This window comes from Oryzias latipes, chromosome 18 (assembly GCF_053564925.1).
Source record: "Oryzias latipes strain Hd-rR chromosome 18, Olatipes_Hd-rR_3.1".
NCBI lineage: Eukaryota > Metazoa > Chordata > Actinopteri > Beloniformes > Adrianichthyidae > Oryzias > Oryzias latipes.
Window position 1 is genome coordinate 10,301,541 of NC_136254.1, and position 20,253 is coordinate 10,321,793.

Sequence of the window (20,253 nt, forward strand, 5' to 3'; positions counted from 1 at the left end):
TAGTTCAAGTTAGTAAACCATCTTTTTTTTTCTTATTTGAACCCTTATTATTTCACACATCACTTGTGTGAGAAAAAAAGTCTAGAAAACACAGGTTATGACAAGATCTAAACACACTTCACCTGTGTGCATGTGAATATATAAATGTGTATGTGGGTCACATTTCATGTTTCAAGTCTCATTGCTGTCACTTTGGTATATTTGACTTTCAGCCTCTTTTTTGTCTACATCGTTGAGTTTGGGGGATTCCCAGTTTAGATGATTTCAACAGTCCCCTGATGCGTTTTTTGTCGTTCGTTTCCTCTTTGAAACTAAGACCATAGTTGACATGAGACATAGGAAACATTTATTAACACTGTTCCTGTAAAGGAAGCCCATAGTTTAGTATAGGGGAAGACGCTCCTCTCTTTTAGCACATTTCTCTCAAGAACATGTTAGGAAAGTTAGTTTTTTTTTAGCAATATTACAGTAAGATGGACATAAATGTTGTATTAGTGTTGTGTTTGACAAACAAACCACATCTTCTAAGATTTTATCAGTGAACAACAAGAAAACAGCAGGCCTTACTTCAACCATGCGCTATAATATTCTACGACTATATGAGTCTTCTCACTGACGTATGAGTCTACTCCTAACTTCATGTTTTAGTGGAAAATTTGAACCCGATCCTTTTACCAAAGCGGTAAAACACATTCAAATATATACCTGAATAACTGTGTCAGACAAATGACAGACAAAATATTTCTGATGGCAATCAGATTAGGACAAACAGCAGTTTCAAAAGTCCAAAATGATATTTTGATGAACAAAGATGTTTCAGGATAAAGGAAGGACAGAGTCTCTGGCAAATAAATTCAAAGTATTTCCTTTCTGTCAGGAGAAAACAAAACTTAAGCAAAATGCAACACTTCAGGGAAAAGAAAAAAAGTAATAAGAAAGTCTATGATAGAAAATGTTCTTAAAAAACAGTTACAAAGATACAACTTTAAACACGTGAATGAAAAAGGTACCACCCACAGTCTTCTTCCTCTTATGACTCATTTCCACCTGATTCTTCATCATCATTGTCATCATCATAGTCATCACTGTTTCAATTTAAGCCTAAAACTGCATCTTTGTGTGAATCAGGAGCAGATAAAAAGAAAATGCTGTTTGAAAAGCTCTCTTGAAGTGGGTGTGCCACAAGCTCACTGCTCCGCTCCATTCTGATGCATCCACTAGCAGACAAATAGATCCATTAACGTCTTCATTTTCCTCATCTGGCTCCAAACTGTAGGGCTGGAGAGCTTCACCATTTTTGTTGCACCGCTAATGTTAGCTTTTATTTGTGAGGCAGCTAGTGGGAGAGAGTGTAAACAAAGGGGTGATGAGATATCAGGGTTACTTCCACTCCAATTGACCCGTCCACAACTCACAGGTGAGTTTGTGAAGAACTCCTGCCACTCTGCACAAACTTTGAAAACGAAACCTTTTTTTTTTGCCTAAACAGCATGATAATTAAAAGACAAAGGAACGTTTTCACAACAGATCAAAAAATGACTGAAGTTGGACTTAAGTTTGACATTTAAAGATCAAAAGTAACTTGTTCACTTTTGTTGCTAACAAGTTTGTACTAATAAAATGCAAAATAAAACATCTAAAAATGTTTTTTATTCTTCTTTTTTTCAGATTGAAATCAAAGCGGAGGTAAATATTCCGAACCACAGTCGGACCTTTGGGTGTAAAAGCCCAAACATGTCGGGCACAGTGTGGACACTCATCAGTTAATGTTTGATAGTAAAGAACAAGAGCAGCTAAAATGTAGACCTAAAGTACATGAAAACTTGAGTTTGCTGGTTTTCTTTAACATCCATCTTCATAACCTGTTGAACCCTTTTCGGGGTCACAGGGTTGCTGGAGCCAACCCTACTAGTGCTGGTTGAAGACGGGGCAGTCCCTGGACAGGTCACCAGTGTGTTGCAGAGCCACACGCACACTAAGGGGTAAGTTAGGATACCAATTAAGTTGAAGCTTAGTATGAAGCATGTTTGTGGACTGTGGAAGAAAGCTGGAGTTTCCTGAGAAAACCAGGTGTGAACCAGGGCCTTCTTGCAGTGAGGCATAAATATGTGTTTTTTTAGAAGGAAAGTAAAATGCAAGAGTGTTCTAGAGAGACACACCAAAGCTACACTTGAAGCTGCGGTTGCAGAAAATCCATATTTGGGCCTGAGTCAACCGTATGTGGGAGGAGCAGACTGGTGAATTAAATGACTGAGCTCACGGAAGTGTTGCAGAATGTATGACTAAGTGTCACATCTAACAACTTCTCCTAAACTTGTGAGCAACTTTAATTTTCACCAATTAGATTTAAATGACCCTGTAAGAAGTTGTTTGAGGAAAAGCACACGCCCTTAAAAGTGACGGCAGAAACCAAAAGCAGTCAAAGTAGAACTTGCATGGTCTATGGTGCACATAAAGCTCATCTAGATTTGCCTTAAAATGGTCAGATTATTTAAACTTATAGATAATGTAACATACATTCTACATAAAAACGAAAAGGCAAGTCACTGCGTGTGAGGACCGGAACTTGAGAAAGAGTCCTGTGAGTTAGGAGGAAGTTGAGCTTTATCAGAGGGAAACACTCAGACCTCGAGGAACAGGGCTATCAGATGTTTCCGTCATGCAGCCATCTTTCTCTGAGATGATATTAATGAAATTAAAATGATTTATTAATTCGTTTTTATGTTGGACATAGATGTACTGAGGCTGTAAAACAAACCCGTAATAAAATGATATCCTGACAGTTGTGGTCGGCCCCTTCCTACACAGAAGTCTCTGACTGAAGCTTCATGACAAACTTGTGGCTTTTGGGGTCAATGAACTCTTCACCCAGATGCAGGAAGGGGAGGGGCGTTACTGTGACGACCAGGGCAAAGTCGTGCCGCCTCAGACTGAACACTTGGCCTTGCTGTAGAGAGGATGTGACGGGTTCCTCACTCAGCAGGGTCCACTGCCGCCTCCTGTTGTTATCCAGGTACTGCAGGGTGGGACCGGGCATGAGATAACGCTCCAGGAAAGCCTTTAAGAGAGTGTGAACGTTAATGACACTAAATGAAAAGAGATAAGAGGAACTAACCCTTAAGCAGATGATTTGCAGAAAAAACTGTGAATATTTTGGTAAATTTCAGAAATGAAATAGCTGACTTTTTACATTTCTGCTTTAATTGTAGCAAAGGAAAGAATTCATCTGTGATTTTTTCTATTAAAGCCCACTTTAAGAGCTTTTTCCAAAAAAATGTGAAATTTAAGTGATTAAGATTTTGATTAAGTGAAATTTAAATGAATTAGATACCTATTTACAAGAGTGTTCCTCAAGGTTCCATAATGGTGGATCTGATTCATTTACAGATCTAAAACTGTTGCCAAAACAAGACACTGTTGGTGTGTCTGCCGTTTTACTAATGTTTGGGGGCCCATTTGGCTCAGTAGCAGAATAGGAATAAAAAACTAACAACTCACTCTGGGTGTCATGTTGTGAGTTACACAGAACTGCAGATGGTTGATGATGCTCTCCATGGTGTGGTAGGGCTGCTGCCTGGTGGCCCGCAGGTACTTCTGCATGGCTCGGGCCATGGGGGCAAATATGGCCTGGGCAGCTTCCCTGGGGTTCATCACCTCCCGCGGGTGTTCCGGAGAAGACGTAATGGTTTCTTTATCCTGGCAGCGTTTGATGTGCGTGAAGGCCTCCTCTACTGCAACGACCAACCTGTATTCACACAAAACAACTCAAAAGTTTCAGTCTTCTGATTAAAGAGCATCCTTTATGTTTTACTTGGGATCAAGTGTGTTTGGAGGACATTTTGCTATGTTTCTATACAATAAAGGATTTACAATAAAGCAAAACTTCTACTGATTTAAGATGAACAACTCTGGAATCCCCTTATTACACCAAGCCACACAAGTATTGTGTTTGCAGTTTCTGCAGCACCCACCTGGCTTTCCGTTTTCGGATCCTGCGCTCCATCTCTGCCTCCTCATAGTAGAACTCTGTGTGGGAGTTGTCTCTTCTCCGAGCAGCGGTTGCCATCATAGCTCTGGACTGCCCTGAGGAGGGGTTGGTGCTGTTCTCTGTAGACAATACCACTGGACCTTCAACTTTTTTATGTTAAGTAGGACATTTTAAAGTTTTAAAGCTTTTCAAGTTTATGCTAGAGTACAGATCCATCCATGGGCTTCCACATCTTATGAACACATCTGCTTATTTCATTGATCTGGTCAAGGGAAAGTCAGTGCGTTGAATCAAGAAGAAAACTAAGAAAAAGTACAAAGATTAATGGTGGTACCTTCCTCCAGATTGTAAACTTTGAAGGCAGACGTCTTCTTGGAGAGTATGGACTTGGGCAGATTGTGCAGCGCGGGGTTATGGACCGGGAAGTCACTGTAGTACTGATCCAGAATCCACACTGCTGCCCTCTGGATGCTTACAGACACATATATGCACAGGAAAAAATGAGAAATGCTCTATAAGGTTAAAGTCACGAAAAGGTTACCACCTTCTATCTATCAGCCCTGAAAACCACAATGTTTTGAGGAGGAATTAATCAACCAGAAAACCACATAAACACACAGCTATTATGTTTGTTTTTAGTTTAGTATTGTCACAAGATGAGCATAAAACAAAATAAAGCCCATAAAACAAGTTTCAACCCGAACTCCAGATTTTTAACCTAAAAAGCAAAACACATTAAACGATATATTTTATTAACAAGAGAACAATAGCAACACAAATATCAACAAATGACTGAAAGAGCAAACAATTGTCTATCAGATACACCTCTATGCTGATGATCTCATCATTTTCTCATCTGACCCTCCACTCTTCTCTGCTACATCCATCCTCCATCGAGAAGTCTTTCCATGACCTTCATCTGCGTTTCAACTCTGAGAAGACTAAATGCATGTTATTCAAATGTAAAAACGGTGTGACATGTTCCTATAAGATCAGATCTTGTGTTTGTCAACTGCTACAAATATCTTGACCTCTGGCTGGTCTGATTATGGTGATGTCATAAAATGGCTCCCAACAAGTGTGCTCTCAACAGGCTTGATGTTCTCTATCACTCGTTTTGTCACTGGTGTACCTTTTTCACCCAATATTGTGAACTGTACAACCTTATTGGTGGGTTCTCCCTCCACACCAGGCAGCTTCATCACTGGCCTATTTTTATTCACAAATCTCTTCTGGGGAAACACAGCACGACCTCTCCAGCCTCCTACATTGTCCCCATAATAACTACCATCTGAGATCTAAAAATATCATTAGACTTTCCATTCCCAAGGTCTGCACAATCTTTGGTCAAAATTCCTTTCATTTTGGTGCAACAAATGTCTGGAACTCTCTCCAAAATTCCCGTAGACTTATCATTCTTCCATAACACCATTTGTTCAACCAGAAACTACAACAGTAAAGTTGACTGTCACTACTTTATGATACGGAATTTTAGATTATCCTTTATTGTTCTTTTGTATCTATTTTTGTTTTTGCTTATTTTAAGTCTGTTGGGTGTTCTTGCTAGGTCCTCGTTGTAAACAAGAAACTGGTCTCAATTAATCCTTCTGGTAAAATTAAGGTTAAACTAAAAAGAAAATATACATAATGTTACTTCTAGATAGGACTTTCTCAGTGCAGAGAAACAACCAATGTTGGTTTAGCTTTTTGTTACCATTACAACCGGAAAATGTGAAACTGAGAGGCCATGACTAAAGTTACAATGTAGGTGTGACATATGAGGAACTTATGACATACTGTAAATAAAGTTGTATATGCAGTGGAACAACTTGTGTTTTTAAAAAATGCTGGCTGTAGCAGTATTTTATTGTATTTATCAGCCAAACCTTAAAGGCCACTCTGTTAAAATATTGTCTAACTTCAAACCAGTCTGTAGTGCAGAAAGGTTGGGAATCAAAGGTTTAAATGCCATGTGCTAGTGGAGGACTGGCCAACTCTGGTTCTCAAGAACCACGACCCTGTCTGCTTTCCAGCTCTCCCTGGATGGCATTACTAATAGACTCAGGTGTGTTCAGTCAATCAGGATGTAGAATCACTCGGGTCGGCTAATCCGCAGCAATTAGCCACTTAGCAGTTAGCCACTTAGCAGTTAGTCAGGGAGAACTGGAAAACAAGCAGAGACTAGGGGCCAGCAGAGCAAGCGAACGGCGCCTCAAGGGGCCAGCAAAGCTAACTTCAGTGTCCACTGGGCAGCTGGCTAGCGTAGCGAGTTTTACCCACTGAGTGCCATGTGGGTAAAACCTGTGTCTTCCCATTTTTTAAGCATTTCAGGCCCACTTGGCCTTGCTGGCTGGGCGGGTTCTCCTGGATGGCTCCGCCCACTCACCTGCAGCTTTACCTTATCAAACAGAACTGCTGGTGATATTCATATTTCGGAGCATTTTCTCATTTCTTGTAATGTCTCATTTCCTCTTCTTATGGAAACTTCCTCGGCTTGTCTCATTTCGATGTATTTCGGACAATAATAATGACAACAGGAGGATGAAGAGAGAAGACACTGAATCTGTGTCCTCTCTCAAACTGGTTTCTTTGTCTAAATCCTGTCCTTAATACTTACTCCTAGAAAATTCCAGTTTGTTTTGTTTCTGTCTACCTCTGAACTCCACTTTAATGATCCAAATGTTGTCAGCTGAAACGTTTTTGTAGGAAAACTGCACTGAAAATGTATAAAGAAGCCTTTAAACTCATTACACAAACTAAATCCGGTTAGTTTGCTGGTCCCACTAGTTCCAATCAAAAACTGTCCTTGGTAAAAAAAAACAAAAAAAAAGCCAAGCCTGGGTTTTTCCTCCAACACAGAACAGAAACTGGCCTCTTGAAAATCCCCAGCAAAGCAGAACAACATGATTTTCTTCCTCCATTTTTGTTTACCATCTATGACTCTATCCTCTTCCATCACCTTTCCTTTGTCCCATTCCCCATCCCCACACAGTAGTTTCACTCATATTATTTGTCTAGATGTTCTTCGTTTATTCAATCTTCAGATCTCTGCCTTCCTATTCAGGTGAGTCCCAAGGCTCTGTCCCTGATTCCCTCCTCTTCATCATCTACCTCGTCTCATTTAGCAACATCTGTAAGTTATCTTCTCTAACTGTTCAGCGGATGACCTCCTGCTCTAAGTTCCCATCACACTCACTTTGTCTCTGGCATCCCCATTCTAACCAACAGTTTACTTAATGTGTTCTTCCCCAAATTAAACAGCAATAAAACTAGACTTCTGTTTATTTGGTTAAACATTAAGTTAAACATTTCTCTGTCAGAGCTGATTCTTCCTCATTCTCCTCCTCTTCTCAGGTTGAGAGTCTGAGTTTTATTCTCAACAGCCTTTTATTAGAGCTGAAAATCACCAATAATTTCCAAAATCGATTAGATTCAACTCCGTCTTAAATTTACACAGTTTAACAATAAGACATAGTTGTTTAGACATACAATAATAATCTATATGTGTTTTGAAGGTATTCTTATTAATCTGATACAATTCACAGGCTGTAAAATTTCTTAGTGAAAGAATATTAACACCATACAGTGTAACAGGATTTCTCAAAAGGAGAAGCTCCAACAAAAATGTGGACGTTTCACTTTGGCCACTAGGTGGAGCTCGTGCTATAGCATCACCCTTTAGGACATGATTATTGATCTATTAAGCTAGGATTGACTGATCAATTAATCAATTTAATCAATCCAGCCCTACTTTTTCTCCTCTGTGATCAATTTTCAAATGGTTGCTACTTCTGTCACTGACAAATCCAAGTCTCTGGATTTCAACTTGTTTAACTTTCAATGCATGTTTAATGGATGCGCGTTTTCTATGTAGAGCCTGAAAACAGTTGTAGAAACTTGTTTAGCGATGCTAGAACACAAGGGTTTTAAACATGGAAGCCTAACACGCATGTACGCAAGTTTTCATAGAACTTTCATTGGAAGTAGCCACTTGAACGCATGTTCCTGAGGCTGGTGTGGATGTAGCTTCACACAGAAATGGGTAACAAAAGTTGAGAGCTGAACTATTGAGTCATGCAAACTTCTTACAGACAAGAGAAGTTTCTGTGAGCACAACTGCAATTGTGGAAGAGCCTGTTCAGCTGTCTGTGGCAGGAGCAGCTTCAATCACAGCCTCAGCTGCTTATTGAGAGGAGCAAAAAACAAAAAGAGCTTCACAGAAATGACTTCATAAGTCTAATAATAACGGCACAAAACATTTAGAGTAGTTCACCTCACACAAGACAAAAAAATCTGTTTTGGGAGCCCCAAAACAGACATCTTAGTGGAAGCCTGACAGTTCCCTGACTACACACTTCCCTCATCTTTGCATGGATGAATGTGATGTCAATTAAAAGAATTAGTGCATTTTTTAGGCGTTTTCCAAACATGGTGTCACTTAAAATGTAAGGTAAGAAGGTTAAACTTTGCAAAATACCTGAATTGGAAGATGTTCAAATAAATATGTACCTTTTGATAGGCCTATCAGAAAAAGTATTAGGTGAAAACATGGAGCCACTAACCTGAGATGTCCCACGTTATAGAAGCGACTGACTCCATCTGTGGTCCTGACAACCTTGAGACAGAAAGCCAGCTGCAGGTGTCTGACCTCCAGCAGCACCAAAGCCAGGTACTGGATGAAGAGCAGTGCATCCACCAAAGAGGCTGCATATCCCACAATGCCCCTGTAGTCTGTCTCCTTGGGCTCCAGAACACGCACCCCATAGAAGAGCCAATACGAGCCCACAAAGAGGAAGACGAGCACGAGCAGCAAGCAGCGGAAGACGAAGAATCGAGGAAGAGCTGCTCGGGACGGCCGCAGAAAGAGCGCCCAAGTAGAGAAGAGGAGGATCAGGAGCTTGAAAGCCAGAGAAATGTACAGTCCTTCACACGGAGTCCCGCAGGGGTCCAGGGAGTCCCGCCAAAGAAGCTGAGGGAGGCCCAGGAAGGCCAGAGGAGTGATGAGTGAGAACAGTCCCAGAACAGCCCCCACCATGGAGCTGACGTAACGCCGACAGTCGAGGGGCAGAGAGTCCTCGGAGTCCTTAGAGAGCCGAGTTAGGTCTTCGTTAGAGACGCTGTCCACAGAGGTGCCAGTGACCACCGTGGTGGTCTCCGCCCAATTATCATCCTGCAGAAAAATCCGACAATGATGAGAAACTGAAGGACACAAACGTCTGGCAGAGAGCAGGAACAGGGAAGCAGATGTCTGACCCGATCTTCTGCGAGGTTGGACTCTCCGTCCAGCAGTGACTCCCCTGCCGCCTGGACCACCACCGATTTATTCCTGTGGATGCTCCCATCCCGATTCCTCAAACGATGTCTTTCCTTTCTCTCTCTGGACAGACGTTTAACAATATTTAAGGAGTCACATTTTAGGTCATGACTTCCTTTTTATCATGAAGATTGCAGGACAAACTATATGCTGAAAACTCAAAATCTCAAATGGATTTACAGACTTTTCTTCACATCTGAGCTCCACATCGAGAGACAAGGTGTCAGTGCTGGTTGGAACAACATGTAGTTTTTTACATTAGGTTTTTAGACAAGAAGCTCTGGCAGCACTAAAACAGCTATAAAATCCTAAAACATGATAAAACAGGGGCTGCACAGCTGGGACCCTTCTGTGTGGAGTTTGCATGTTCTCCCTGTACATGCTGGGTTTTCTTTGGGCATCACGGCCTTCATCCTACAGTCCAAAAACATCATAGGTGACCCAAAAAGGATAGAAAATGGATAAATGGGTGATAAAACAGACTGGCGTCATTCAAAAAAAAGTTAAATTAAAAATTCATACCAATGGCAACATGTGGTAATGTTGCAAATCAGGCATTTATATGTAAATAAAAAAAATACATTTGATTTAAAGAACAAAAAATCTAATTTGGAAATGTTCTCTTCAATATTTGGAAGCAAAAAGACAAAAAAATCCCCTAAGATTTATGTAAATGAAACAAATGACTTTCTTGTAACTGAAAACTCCACCGTTACATTACACATAAAAACGTCAATAAGCCAAAGAATCATGACTCCAATGCTGGAGAAAGTGTTGTTATGGACAGCATTCCTATTAATCTACCAATTTCTCTTCTCTTTAGAATCCGCTGAGTCCCTTTCGGGGTCATGAGGCTGCCGGAGCCAACCCAGCTACTGTTGGAGGAAGGCGGGGTTCAGCCTGAACAGGTCGCCGGTCTATTGCGGGTACTCACATGCACACCCATGGACAAGTTAGAATCACCAATTAACCTATGAAACAGGTTTCTGGACTGTGGGAGACGGGAGGGAACTGGAGTGCCCCGCAAAAAAAACCTCACATGCACAAGGAGAACATGCAAACTCCACACAGAAAGAACCCACCCCCATGCTCGTCACATCTGAATACAACTAGGAAAATAAACCTTTATACCAGCTCTTACATTCTGGAAGAAATAAATATTGGATTCTTCCTGGGAACCATATAAAAAACTCACTTACTGTTACTCGACAGATTATGGACCCTTTTTATTTTTCCCTTACAGCATTACTTTATTATAAAAAAATAAATAAAAATATAAAAAAAGTAAAACAAATGATTAATGACTTATTGAAAATTGTATAATTGATTGACTTTTAATGATATTACTTCACTTGCTCCAAAAATTGATAAATTGATTCAAAAATCTTTCCTAATGTAGCATGATTTTGCATGTTTTTAACTTTTGATACTTGATGAAATTTTGCTATGAAAATTCCTGAAACAGTGTTGTCTGCTTTACTGATATAGTATTATGTTTTATTCATATGAATGGCTTTTATAAGTAACATAATCTGCATATATTTCAGATGACTGATCTGCATTTGCCATGTTGATTTCTAAAATAGTTATTTTTGACGTAATACTTAAGTAATTCATCTTTGTCATGTGCTTTATCGATATCTTATGATTTTTAATTCTGTCTGATAAAAGCTAGGAACCGGATATTGATAAATCATGTAATAAAATGGTTATAGTATAACAGGGTGGGATTATATAAGTTCGCTTCCTTCCACTCCCTTTCAAGCTATATTTATTAATATGTCTAATTATCCTAAGTTTGATTAGTTACTGTATGAATGTATAACTGATGATTGTATTGCTTTTGTGTATTATTTCTACTTTATTGCTTGAAATAAACCATTTCAAATCAAATCAAATCAAAAACTTAGACTGCTAGCATGTAAGTTGTACAAACTGCAGCACAAATTTTGAGCTTAAACAAAGATGAGTTTGGCATAAGGTTAGTCTAAAGTTTTTCATTCTTAAATATCTTCTGAGGGAACAGAATTTCCCAGAGCCATATTTGGATTAAAGCTGTTTTTTTACTCAGCATTCCTGCTCAGGTGTTCCTCATAAGTTACCGGTGAGTTTTCCTAAAAACTACGTCATAATTTCCTACCTGTATTTGCGGGAACTACGTGACTGGGACGACTTGTAGGAGTATCCCGAGTATGTCGATTCGTTGTCCATGTCAGAGGCCGGCGGTGGGCGGAGCTTTAGTGCCACTCCTGTCCCCGGACCGCTGCCTTTCTCCCAGATGACGCCCAACTGGCCCTTGCAGTTACCGACCGACTTTGAGGAAAGGGCCAGAGGGAGACGAAGCAGGTCCACTTTACTCCTGAGGGAATCTATCTTGGAGGCCTGGGAAGAAGATGGGGGGGGAAGCACTGAGGGACGGTTGTGGAGATGGTTTGAAAGGAGCAGAACATGTGAGCGGAGGTGGGGGGAGGAAAGGAAGGATAATTTGTCATGTGAGACAAGTATAAATGTCTGAAAAGGGAACATAGCAGGAAGAAGAGAGGCGGCTTTGTTGAAGTGTTGGCACTCTGAGTGTGAGTCGTCTGCAGCACTGGACCGGGCCCGACCCAATCCCCCCCCCATCTGCCCACTCCCAGCAGTGATCAGAACTTTTGATGATGGAGGCCAAACATCAGAGGAAGATCAAAGTGTTCCAGTTTGAGCCAAAAAGACATGGAAACCCATTTTGTAATGATGGCTGAGAAACCCCTGAGGCCACGCCCCCTAACGGGACATTTCCTCAAAGGCCACATTTTTGTGAGTTTTGCTCCGCTGACGTGTGAGACAATGTCACACAGACGCCACATTCCAGCGCCGCCCCAGCGCTCTCCCGGGGTAACACAGCTCAGCCACTACAATGGGGAAGAATGAGGGGGAGGGGGGGGGGGAGGGGGGGGTTGTTGTCATGGTGATCAACCCAGCACCCCCATCAGTTTCCCTCATCCCAAAACGACACACCTCATAAGACAGACACAGGCACCCAGAAGTTTCCATCGTAAATGTTTCTCTGTAGGTTTCAGGTTCTGGACCCGTTCCTGTGATCTCTGAGATCAGAACCGGAAAAAACAAGCCGACTATAGATCTAATCTGCAGTTTCCTCGTGCTTTCCCGTTAAAGCTGTGACCTCGTGTGCCCGTGGATCACGTCTGACTCCTCAGAGCTGCTAAAGGATTTCATGTGATTCTGCAGGCGTCCAGCTCACAGACGCAGGTTTAAAAGCTCCAACTACAACCCCCAAATAAAAGCTGATTAAGAGGATGTCAGTGACGGAAAATAACAAACGTATTTGACGGTAAATAAAAAAACATTAACTAAACGCAGATCAAACAAAGAATCCGACACGGTTTATGAAGTCTGAGGACAAACATCTCCACTCAGAAGATTTGTGCTACTGCAACCACACTGCAAAAACAGAAATAAAACTAAACTTCCTCAATTTTAAAAGACTTTTAAATACTGTAAAAAATCAAATCAGGTAAGAAAAATGCTTTTAACGAGAACTCCTTTAAAAATAATTGCAAACTAAGATTGTGACCTAAAATTAGATTTTGCAATTGAAAAACTTTTTTTACAAGATTATTTTTCTAGCCAGAAAAATGTAAATAAAAAATAATAAAAAAAACAAAATTAAAAAATAAAGACAAAAAAAAGAAAATTAGGTTATTCTTCAATCTGAAAGCAGTACAGTATAAAAACACAAAAATTATCTTTAAAGTGTTCAAAGGCAGATAGAGAGTCTACATGTTTACATGTGTCTGTGCACACACAAGTATTATGGGATGGTTTATCAAAAAGCAAAATTCTGATTATGTTAACAGGGTAATATTATATCCCTTGTGCTATCCTAGGCACTTTAACATTGGGAGTTGGGTCATCTAGACCCACTAGACAGTGCTCTGAACCTTTTTTCTTCAATGATTTGTGATCTTCACTGGTGTCCATGGACTACATGAAATCTTTCCACCTTTATCCACCTTTGTCATGGTAGGGAGAACACGTCAATGTAAGGGTGGGGTCATCTAAGATAGCACAAGGACTTTTAATATCAGTCTTTTTTTCTTCTAAATCTAAACATAAAAATAGGTTTTATAGACTTTGGTGAATGTAAAAACATGAGTAAACTTGACAGAAACATCAAATGTTTTCCTATTGTGCATGAATCATGGATATTTGGGGCAGGAGGGTAGATGCAGACAGATCAATATAGTGTAGTGCACACAGTGTGATCAATTGCATATGAAGCAGGACTGCAGCTTCTTTGTTCTACATTTGGAACCAGCAGGACATCATTGGGGAAGCAATCAGTTATTTACTTGTTGATCCTAAACAAACAACGATTTTGGTGCTCATGAAACTGTGCTCTTTTTATTTCATGTCTTCTGTGCATCCACCCTTGAAGATTTTTAGGGTAACAACCAACTTTCTGTCCGTTCTGGTTTTAATTATGGATGTGTGATACTGGAGATTTACCAAAGTATCTATTTTTTTCTAACTGTTCGGTCATTTACTGACTTTTTCCCGGCCATAGTTTGTCTTGCCTGTTTAAATAAAGTTTTAAAAGAATGAACAAAAAAAATGGTGCTTTATTTCACAGAAAGTGTGACACAGTGCCTTAGTTTACCTTTTAGCAAAGAGACGATGAGATTTTGTGGTTTTAAAAGCTGCTTTCCACACTGCAAATTATGATACTATATTTAGTAAACTATATTTAGGTAAATAACTCAAAACTGCGTGGAGATATATTTTTACTAATTTAAGGGATTTTCGTGTTTTTAGGCTCTTTTCTTTTGCAGTGTGCACATAAGTTTGTCGTCTGTCTCAGATATCTCAAACTGCTGATGTGTTCACTGTCATCATGTCAGTATGGTCAAAGCAGAACTATATCTGCAGAAATGTTTGCTTTCATTCAAAATGTGAACCTTTTGTTGCAGTAACTGCAGAGTGGAAAACATGCATCCATCATTCTGCTGATGCCAAACTCACAGTGGAGCTCAAGTCTCTCTTTTAGTCAAAGAAACAAACCTCAGATCACACTTTTCTTTTTCTGCATCAAAGCTAAATCATGCAAAAGCCAGAGAAATGTAGGAATGTGGAAAGTTTCTGATGATTGATATTAATAGATGAACAGCTTGAAGAAGCTTCTTCATGTTTTTGCCCCACATCATGAGGGAACTCTGGCCTGAGTTTCTCACTTCACTGAGCTTCGTTTCTGCTCTGCTCTTTTCAGGATCTGCCAAAAAATGACAATTGCGTTGATGTTTGGACGTTGAAAGGGGGATTTTGGTTCTTGTATCATTCTCATGGAAATCTGTTGTTACATCGTGCACAAAGCTTGTTGCACAACAACAAGCTTTGTGTTCCAACTTCTTTGTAAGCCAAGGAGTTCTCCGTTTCCACGGTAACTGCAGAAATCTCGGATTCTGCCTGAGTTAGCCCATATTACTACCTACCACTGTCGTGTTCTATAATGGGGTTTGTGCTGATCAAACCTCAGCTATTAATGCTGAAATAATGCCGGGTAAAATTATGGACATTTAAGCTGCTTCTATCTTGACTTAGTTCTGGTTCTACAGCTGACTGAAGATCTCAGAACAGTTCATTAAACACTGAGACACAGTTAGGCCACTGATTTTATGAACCAGCAGCAGCTTTAAAGCAGTTTAACCCTTGTGCTATCCTAGGCACTTTAACATTGGGAGTTGGGTCATCTAGACCCACTAGACAGTGTGCTGAACCTGTTTTCTTCAATGATTTGTGATCGTGGCTGTAACCTAGCCAGAGAGAGTGCTTAGTCTTAGCATGATGGGAAATGAGCGAAGGCTTACCAATAGCCCTGCCCACACTATAGAGGTGAATTTCTAATGAATTCCTGCCACTCTACAGAAACAATGTCTAAGAAAACAAGAACTTTGGCTAAAAATGGCATAATCATATATCTTTTTTTAAACTTCTGGGATTGCTTTCGAAAGATCAAAAGATGATTGCAGTGGGACTTTAAGTCACTTTTTAAAAAAAATATTTTCTGTAAAAAAATTGTTGGAAGCCCTTCCTGACACAACCCTGTATTTGATCCGAGCTGGGGACCGGCACAGGGAAAGCCAGACTTGGAACTATGTGGCTACATAGTTAGGCAGTGGCTAAAAAAGGGTTTTCCCAAGGACCCACACTGGATGAAGCGCATTGTGACCCCTGGGAATCGAACCCTGGTTTCCAGTGTCTCATAAAATAGAATCAGAGCTTAAAGCATCACCAACAACTTTTTCACTTTGAGTGAAGTGACAAGCACTATTCTTTCAAAGTGTTATTAACTTGTTGTAAAACACAATGATATAATATGTAACATTTAATGAGATATAACGATTGCCTTCCTGCAGTGAAATTATAATTTTTTCCCCCTCTATTTTTCACCTAAATTAAATAGGTTTGGAGAATCTTGTTGCAGAATTCTGCTCTTTAGTGAGTTTGTTGTCTGTTTTACATGATTTTCTTCTGCCTTCATGAACACCATCACAGAAACTTTCCATCTCTTCATCCAGAGAAGTTCTCTTTCCTTTCCAACTTCGACCTCATTTTAAGAAACATGCTGCTTGTTTGTTTATCCTTCATCTTCCTCCTCTTATGTGTGAGACGCAGAGCTCTCGTATTTCAAGGAGCTGAAGAAAACGTGGGATCTTGAAGCTCCCTCATGTCGCAGTAACATGTTTGAGCAAATCTGTGGATGTGATGTTCCCTGGAACATCTGCTGCTCTGAAAGAATGCTCATAAAACCCTGGACTCTAGCTTCCTGTCGCAGCATCCCCCTTCATCCCCCCATGCTCTGGTTTCAGTTTGATATGGAAACTATGATGACCGAAGAACTCCCCATAGCAGAAATTATATTTAGATCTGTGCTGCAGCTCCATCAGAGTTAATATGATCTTGATGTGGAGCAAGGGGTCAGATCAAGGTCACACAGAAATCATCTTTAACCAGATCAGATGCAGAAAGGCGGTGCCCTGCTGTTACCAGCGGACATTCAAAGAGATCCCGATCCCAGAATGTCCCAGTCCAGAACAGAGATGAGCTCAGAGACTGAAGACAGAAGCTGAAACCTGCAGCTGCGGGGGGCATTGATCGGCTCTTCTGCTGCCATCATTTCAGCATTGACTGATCTGCTTGCATTGGATCGTTCCACATGTGTCATGTGTAGTGAGGAGGAGGGGCTACACCAGAGGTCAAAAAGTAACTTGAACAAAATGTAACTTTAAGGAAATGTAACGGTCTGTTTGTGAAGAGTTTTATTGAGAATTTTTCCAAACTAATTCTTTTCATTTAGGGCAGGTTGCTTTAGCCCGGGGGTCTGCAACATTTCATGCAAAAACAGATATTAGCTCGATAGATCAATAGATCAATAGATAGATATCTGTTCTGAGATTTTTGCTGTAGGGGCCCCTGGGAGTTCCTCGCCTCTGAGGAAAGTGTGATGGGGCTCCAAAGCATCCCCCCCCCCACACACACACACTCTAGGTGAGTCTACTCTCCGTTTTTGTGCTCCATGCAGGCAAAAAGGTAAACGATGGTCAGGATGTGCTGTAAAGGCCATGTTCTGTCTCTGAGGAGATGAAACATTTCAGTGGGACAATTGACAGCTGATTAGCAGAAATTACTTCCTGGATTCCTTTTGAGAAGTTTTACCCCAAAACATTTGATCTATGTGAACAAAATAGATGGGTCCACATTTAAAAGGCTGGTGACCCTTTTTGGGACAACTTTGACATCAAGCATTGAAGACCACAGAACTGATATTTTCATATCCTTCATGTCAGTTCTGAGACATTTGGAGCCCACAGAACATGACAGGGATGGCTTTGAAAAGGCTCTGGGGTCAGCCTTGTCATGGAAACTGCATTTGAGGAACTTTCTGCACTTTGACAGGGTGTCATTTTATTTATGTTATGTTTATGTTTTATTTATGGGAAAGATTCACCACCCTGTTAAAAGAATGCTGTGGATATTTACTGAAGACAGAAATGCTCAAATGCAAACCAAAAATCAGATTTCTTCTTTCTCTGAGGTCAATCAGACTTCCTAAGTTTGATTTTAACAGGAATCTGATTTGTGAAAATCTGATGAACACAATAATCGGATTCCTGCATAAAAGCGGCTGTTTTTTTCCCCCTTCCTTTAATATCTGAGAAAGTGTTGAAAATCCCAGTTTAGGGTCAAAGTGGAAAACAAATCCGGTTGTCTGTAACAGTCAGTAATCGGATTACTTCGTGTGTTTCACTCATGTAAACAGACTAGTTGCTGCACAGAAGACGGGGAGGTTTAAACGTGGAATCTGACGCGCGCGGATGGAACATCGGTGCGTAAAATAAAAACTGCCACAAACATCTTAACTGAGCTCACGAGTCATGGGAGCACGAGCTCCCAGCTGTGTGCGCGCGAGCGTAAGCTTCAGTGCACAAACGGAGCATCATTCCACGCACGAATAGTTTGTGTGAAAACAAACATTTGAGAGTTTTGCAAAAGTGAGGCGCAGCCGCAGTTGCTCACCTGTTTGTGTCCAAAAGGAAAGGAGCAGAAGCACAAAGAGCCGCGCGGCGCTCAGAGACACTTCCCAGCACGGGCTCCTGTCCGCAGATTGACGCACGAAGAACCTCCGTCCGGTGCACGTCGTCATGCAATCAGAAATCCATTCAAATGAAGCAAAGGTTTGAAATAGAAATAATGCGGGACTAGTAGTTTCCTCCCGGTTGTGTTGATCCTCGCAGAGCTCGAGCTGTGTGGCGCTGCGGGGGTCTGATCCCGCACAGACTTCCAGCTTCCGGTGTCCCAGAAAGAAAGTGGAGTATAACAGAGAAACTTTAAGAAAGAAAAGTAGAAACTCAAAGAAAGTTGATCAAATAACAGCAAAAATCAGATAGTTGCTTTGACGCACAATGAAAGAATACAACCAACATCACATGGATTGTGTTTATATCAAAGACATTTATGTTTTTATCTGTTGGTGAAAACTTTCATTAAAGTGTTCAAGTTTCAGATGTCCTAATGAATAGAGAGGAGAGAAAATGACCATTTTGTGATCAGACTGACTTATTTTCTATTACTTGTTTCATTCATTCATTCGATCATTCATTCATTCATTCATTCGATCATTCATTCGATCATTTATTCATTCATTCGGTCATTCATTCATTCATTCATTCATTCATTCATTCATTCATTCATTCGGTCATTCATTCATTCGGTCATTCATTCATTTATTCATTCATTTGGTCATTCATTCATTCATTCGGTCATTCATTCATTCGGTCATTCATTCAATCATTCATTCATTCATTCGTCATTCATTCATTCAATCATTCATTCATTCGGTCATTCATTCATTCGGTCATTCATTCATTCATTCGGTCATTCATTCATTCATTCATTCAATCATTCGGTCATTCATTCATTCAGTCATTCATTCATTCATTCGTCATTCATTCAATCATTCATTCATTCAATCATTCATTCATTCATTCGGTCATTCATTCATTCATTCATTCGGTCATTCATTCGGTCATTCATTCAATCATTCATTCATTCGGTCATTCATTCGGTCATTCATTCAATCATTCATTCATTCGGTCATTCATTCATTCATTCGGTCATTCATTCATTCATTCATTCATTCATTCAATCATTCATTCATTCGTCATTCATTCAATCATTCATTCATTCAATCATTCATTCATTCATTCGGTCATTCATTCATTCATTCATTCGGTCATTCATTCGGTCATTCATTCAATCATTCATTCATTCGGTCATTCATTCATTCATTCGGTCATTCATTCATTCATTCGGTCATTCATTCATTCCTTCATTCATTCGGTCATTCATTCATTCAATCATTCATTCATTCATTCGTCATTAATACATTCAATCATTCATTCATTCGGTCATTCATTCATTCGGTCATTCATTCATTCATTCGGTCATTCATTCATTCATTCATTCGGTCATTCATTCATTCATTCATTCATTCGTTCAATCATTCGGTCATTCATTCATTCAATTATTCATTCATTCATTCGGTCATTCATTCATTCATTCATTCATTCGTTCAATCATTCGGTCATTCATTCATTCAATTATTCATTCATTCATTCGGTCATTCATTCATTCATTCGGTCATTCATTCATTCATTCATTCATTCGGTCATTCATTCATTCATTCGGTCATTCATTCATTCATTCATTCGGTCATTCATTCATTCAATCATTCATTCGGTCATTCATTCATTCATTCATTCATTCGGTCATTCATTATTTCATTCATGCCTTCTCTTTTCAGTAAAAACAGAGATATTTTGGCTTCATTACATTTTTTTCATTAACATTTTTATCAGATCAACATCAAAATTTAATCTGATCTGTTGACCATTGAAACTTTCATTAGTTTAGATTACAGATGTAGGGTTTTATTAATTATTTGTTTTGTTACTTTCTACTTGTGAATCCTTTAATTTTTTGTGTGTAATTTATAAATTTTATTTTGTGTTATTTAAACTCTTTTTGTAACTTACAATTGAAATAAAATAAAAAAAATGTTTTCCAGTTTGTGCTATCCTTTGGGGTCCAGATGACCCCACCCTTACATTGAGGTGTTCTCCCTACCATGACAAAGGTGGATAAAGGTGGAAAGATTTCATGTAATCCATGGACACCAGTGAAGATCACAAATCATTGAAGAAAAAAGCTTCAGAGCACTGTAGTGGGTCTAGATGACCCAACTCCCAATGGTAAAGTGCCTAGGATAGCACAAGGGTTATGTTTTTGCAACAGGTATTCATTCATTTTCTAATCAGTTCTAATTAATCTATGATGCATGTTTTTGGACTGTGGGAAGAAGCTGGAGTCCCTGGAGAAAACCCCACATGCACGG

General features: G+C 39.9%; 1 protein-coding gene across 2 annotated transcripts; it reads right to left on the reverse strand.

Annotated features, from left to right (window-relative positions):
- Positions 1-323: 323 nt before the first annotated feature.
- Positions 324-18,134, reverse strand: LOC144986982 (vang-like protein 2). Of its 2 annotated transcripts, XM_078935733.1 has the most exons (8): positions 17,877-18,134; positions 11,443-11,684; positions 9,242-9,365; positions 8,551-9,158; positions 4,323-4,459; positions 3,972-4,107; positions 3,499-3,745; positions 324-3,058 (listed from the first exon to the last, which is right to left on the reverse strand). In XM_078935733.1, exons 2-8 carry the CDS (start codon positions 11,511-11,513, stop codon positions 2,801-2,803), a joined length of 1,581 nt encoding a protein of 526 aa, XP_078791859.1. In that variant the 5' UTR covers positions 11,514-11,684; positions 17,877-18,134; the 3' UTR covers positions 324-2,800. The 2 variants fall into 2 exon arrangements, with proteins under 2 accessions (XP_078791859.1, XP_078791858.1); XM_078935732.1 differs by lacking the exon at positions 17,877-18,134 and having other exon boundaries at positions 11,443-12,075.
- Positions 18,135-20,253: the final 2,119 nt, after the last annotated feature.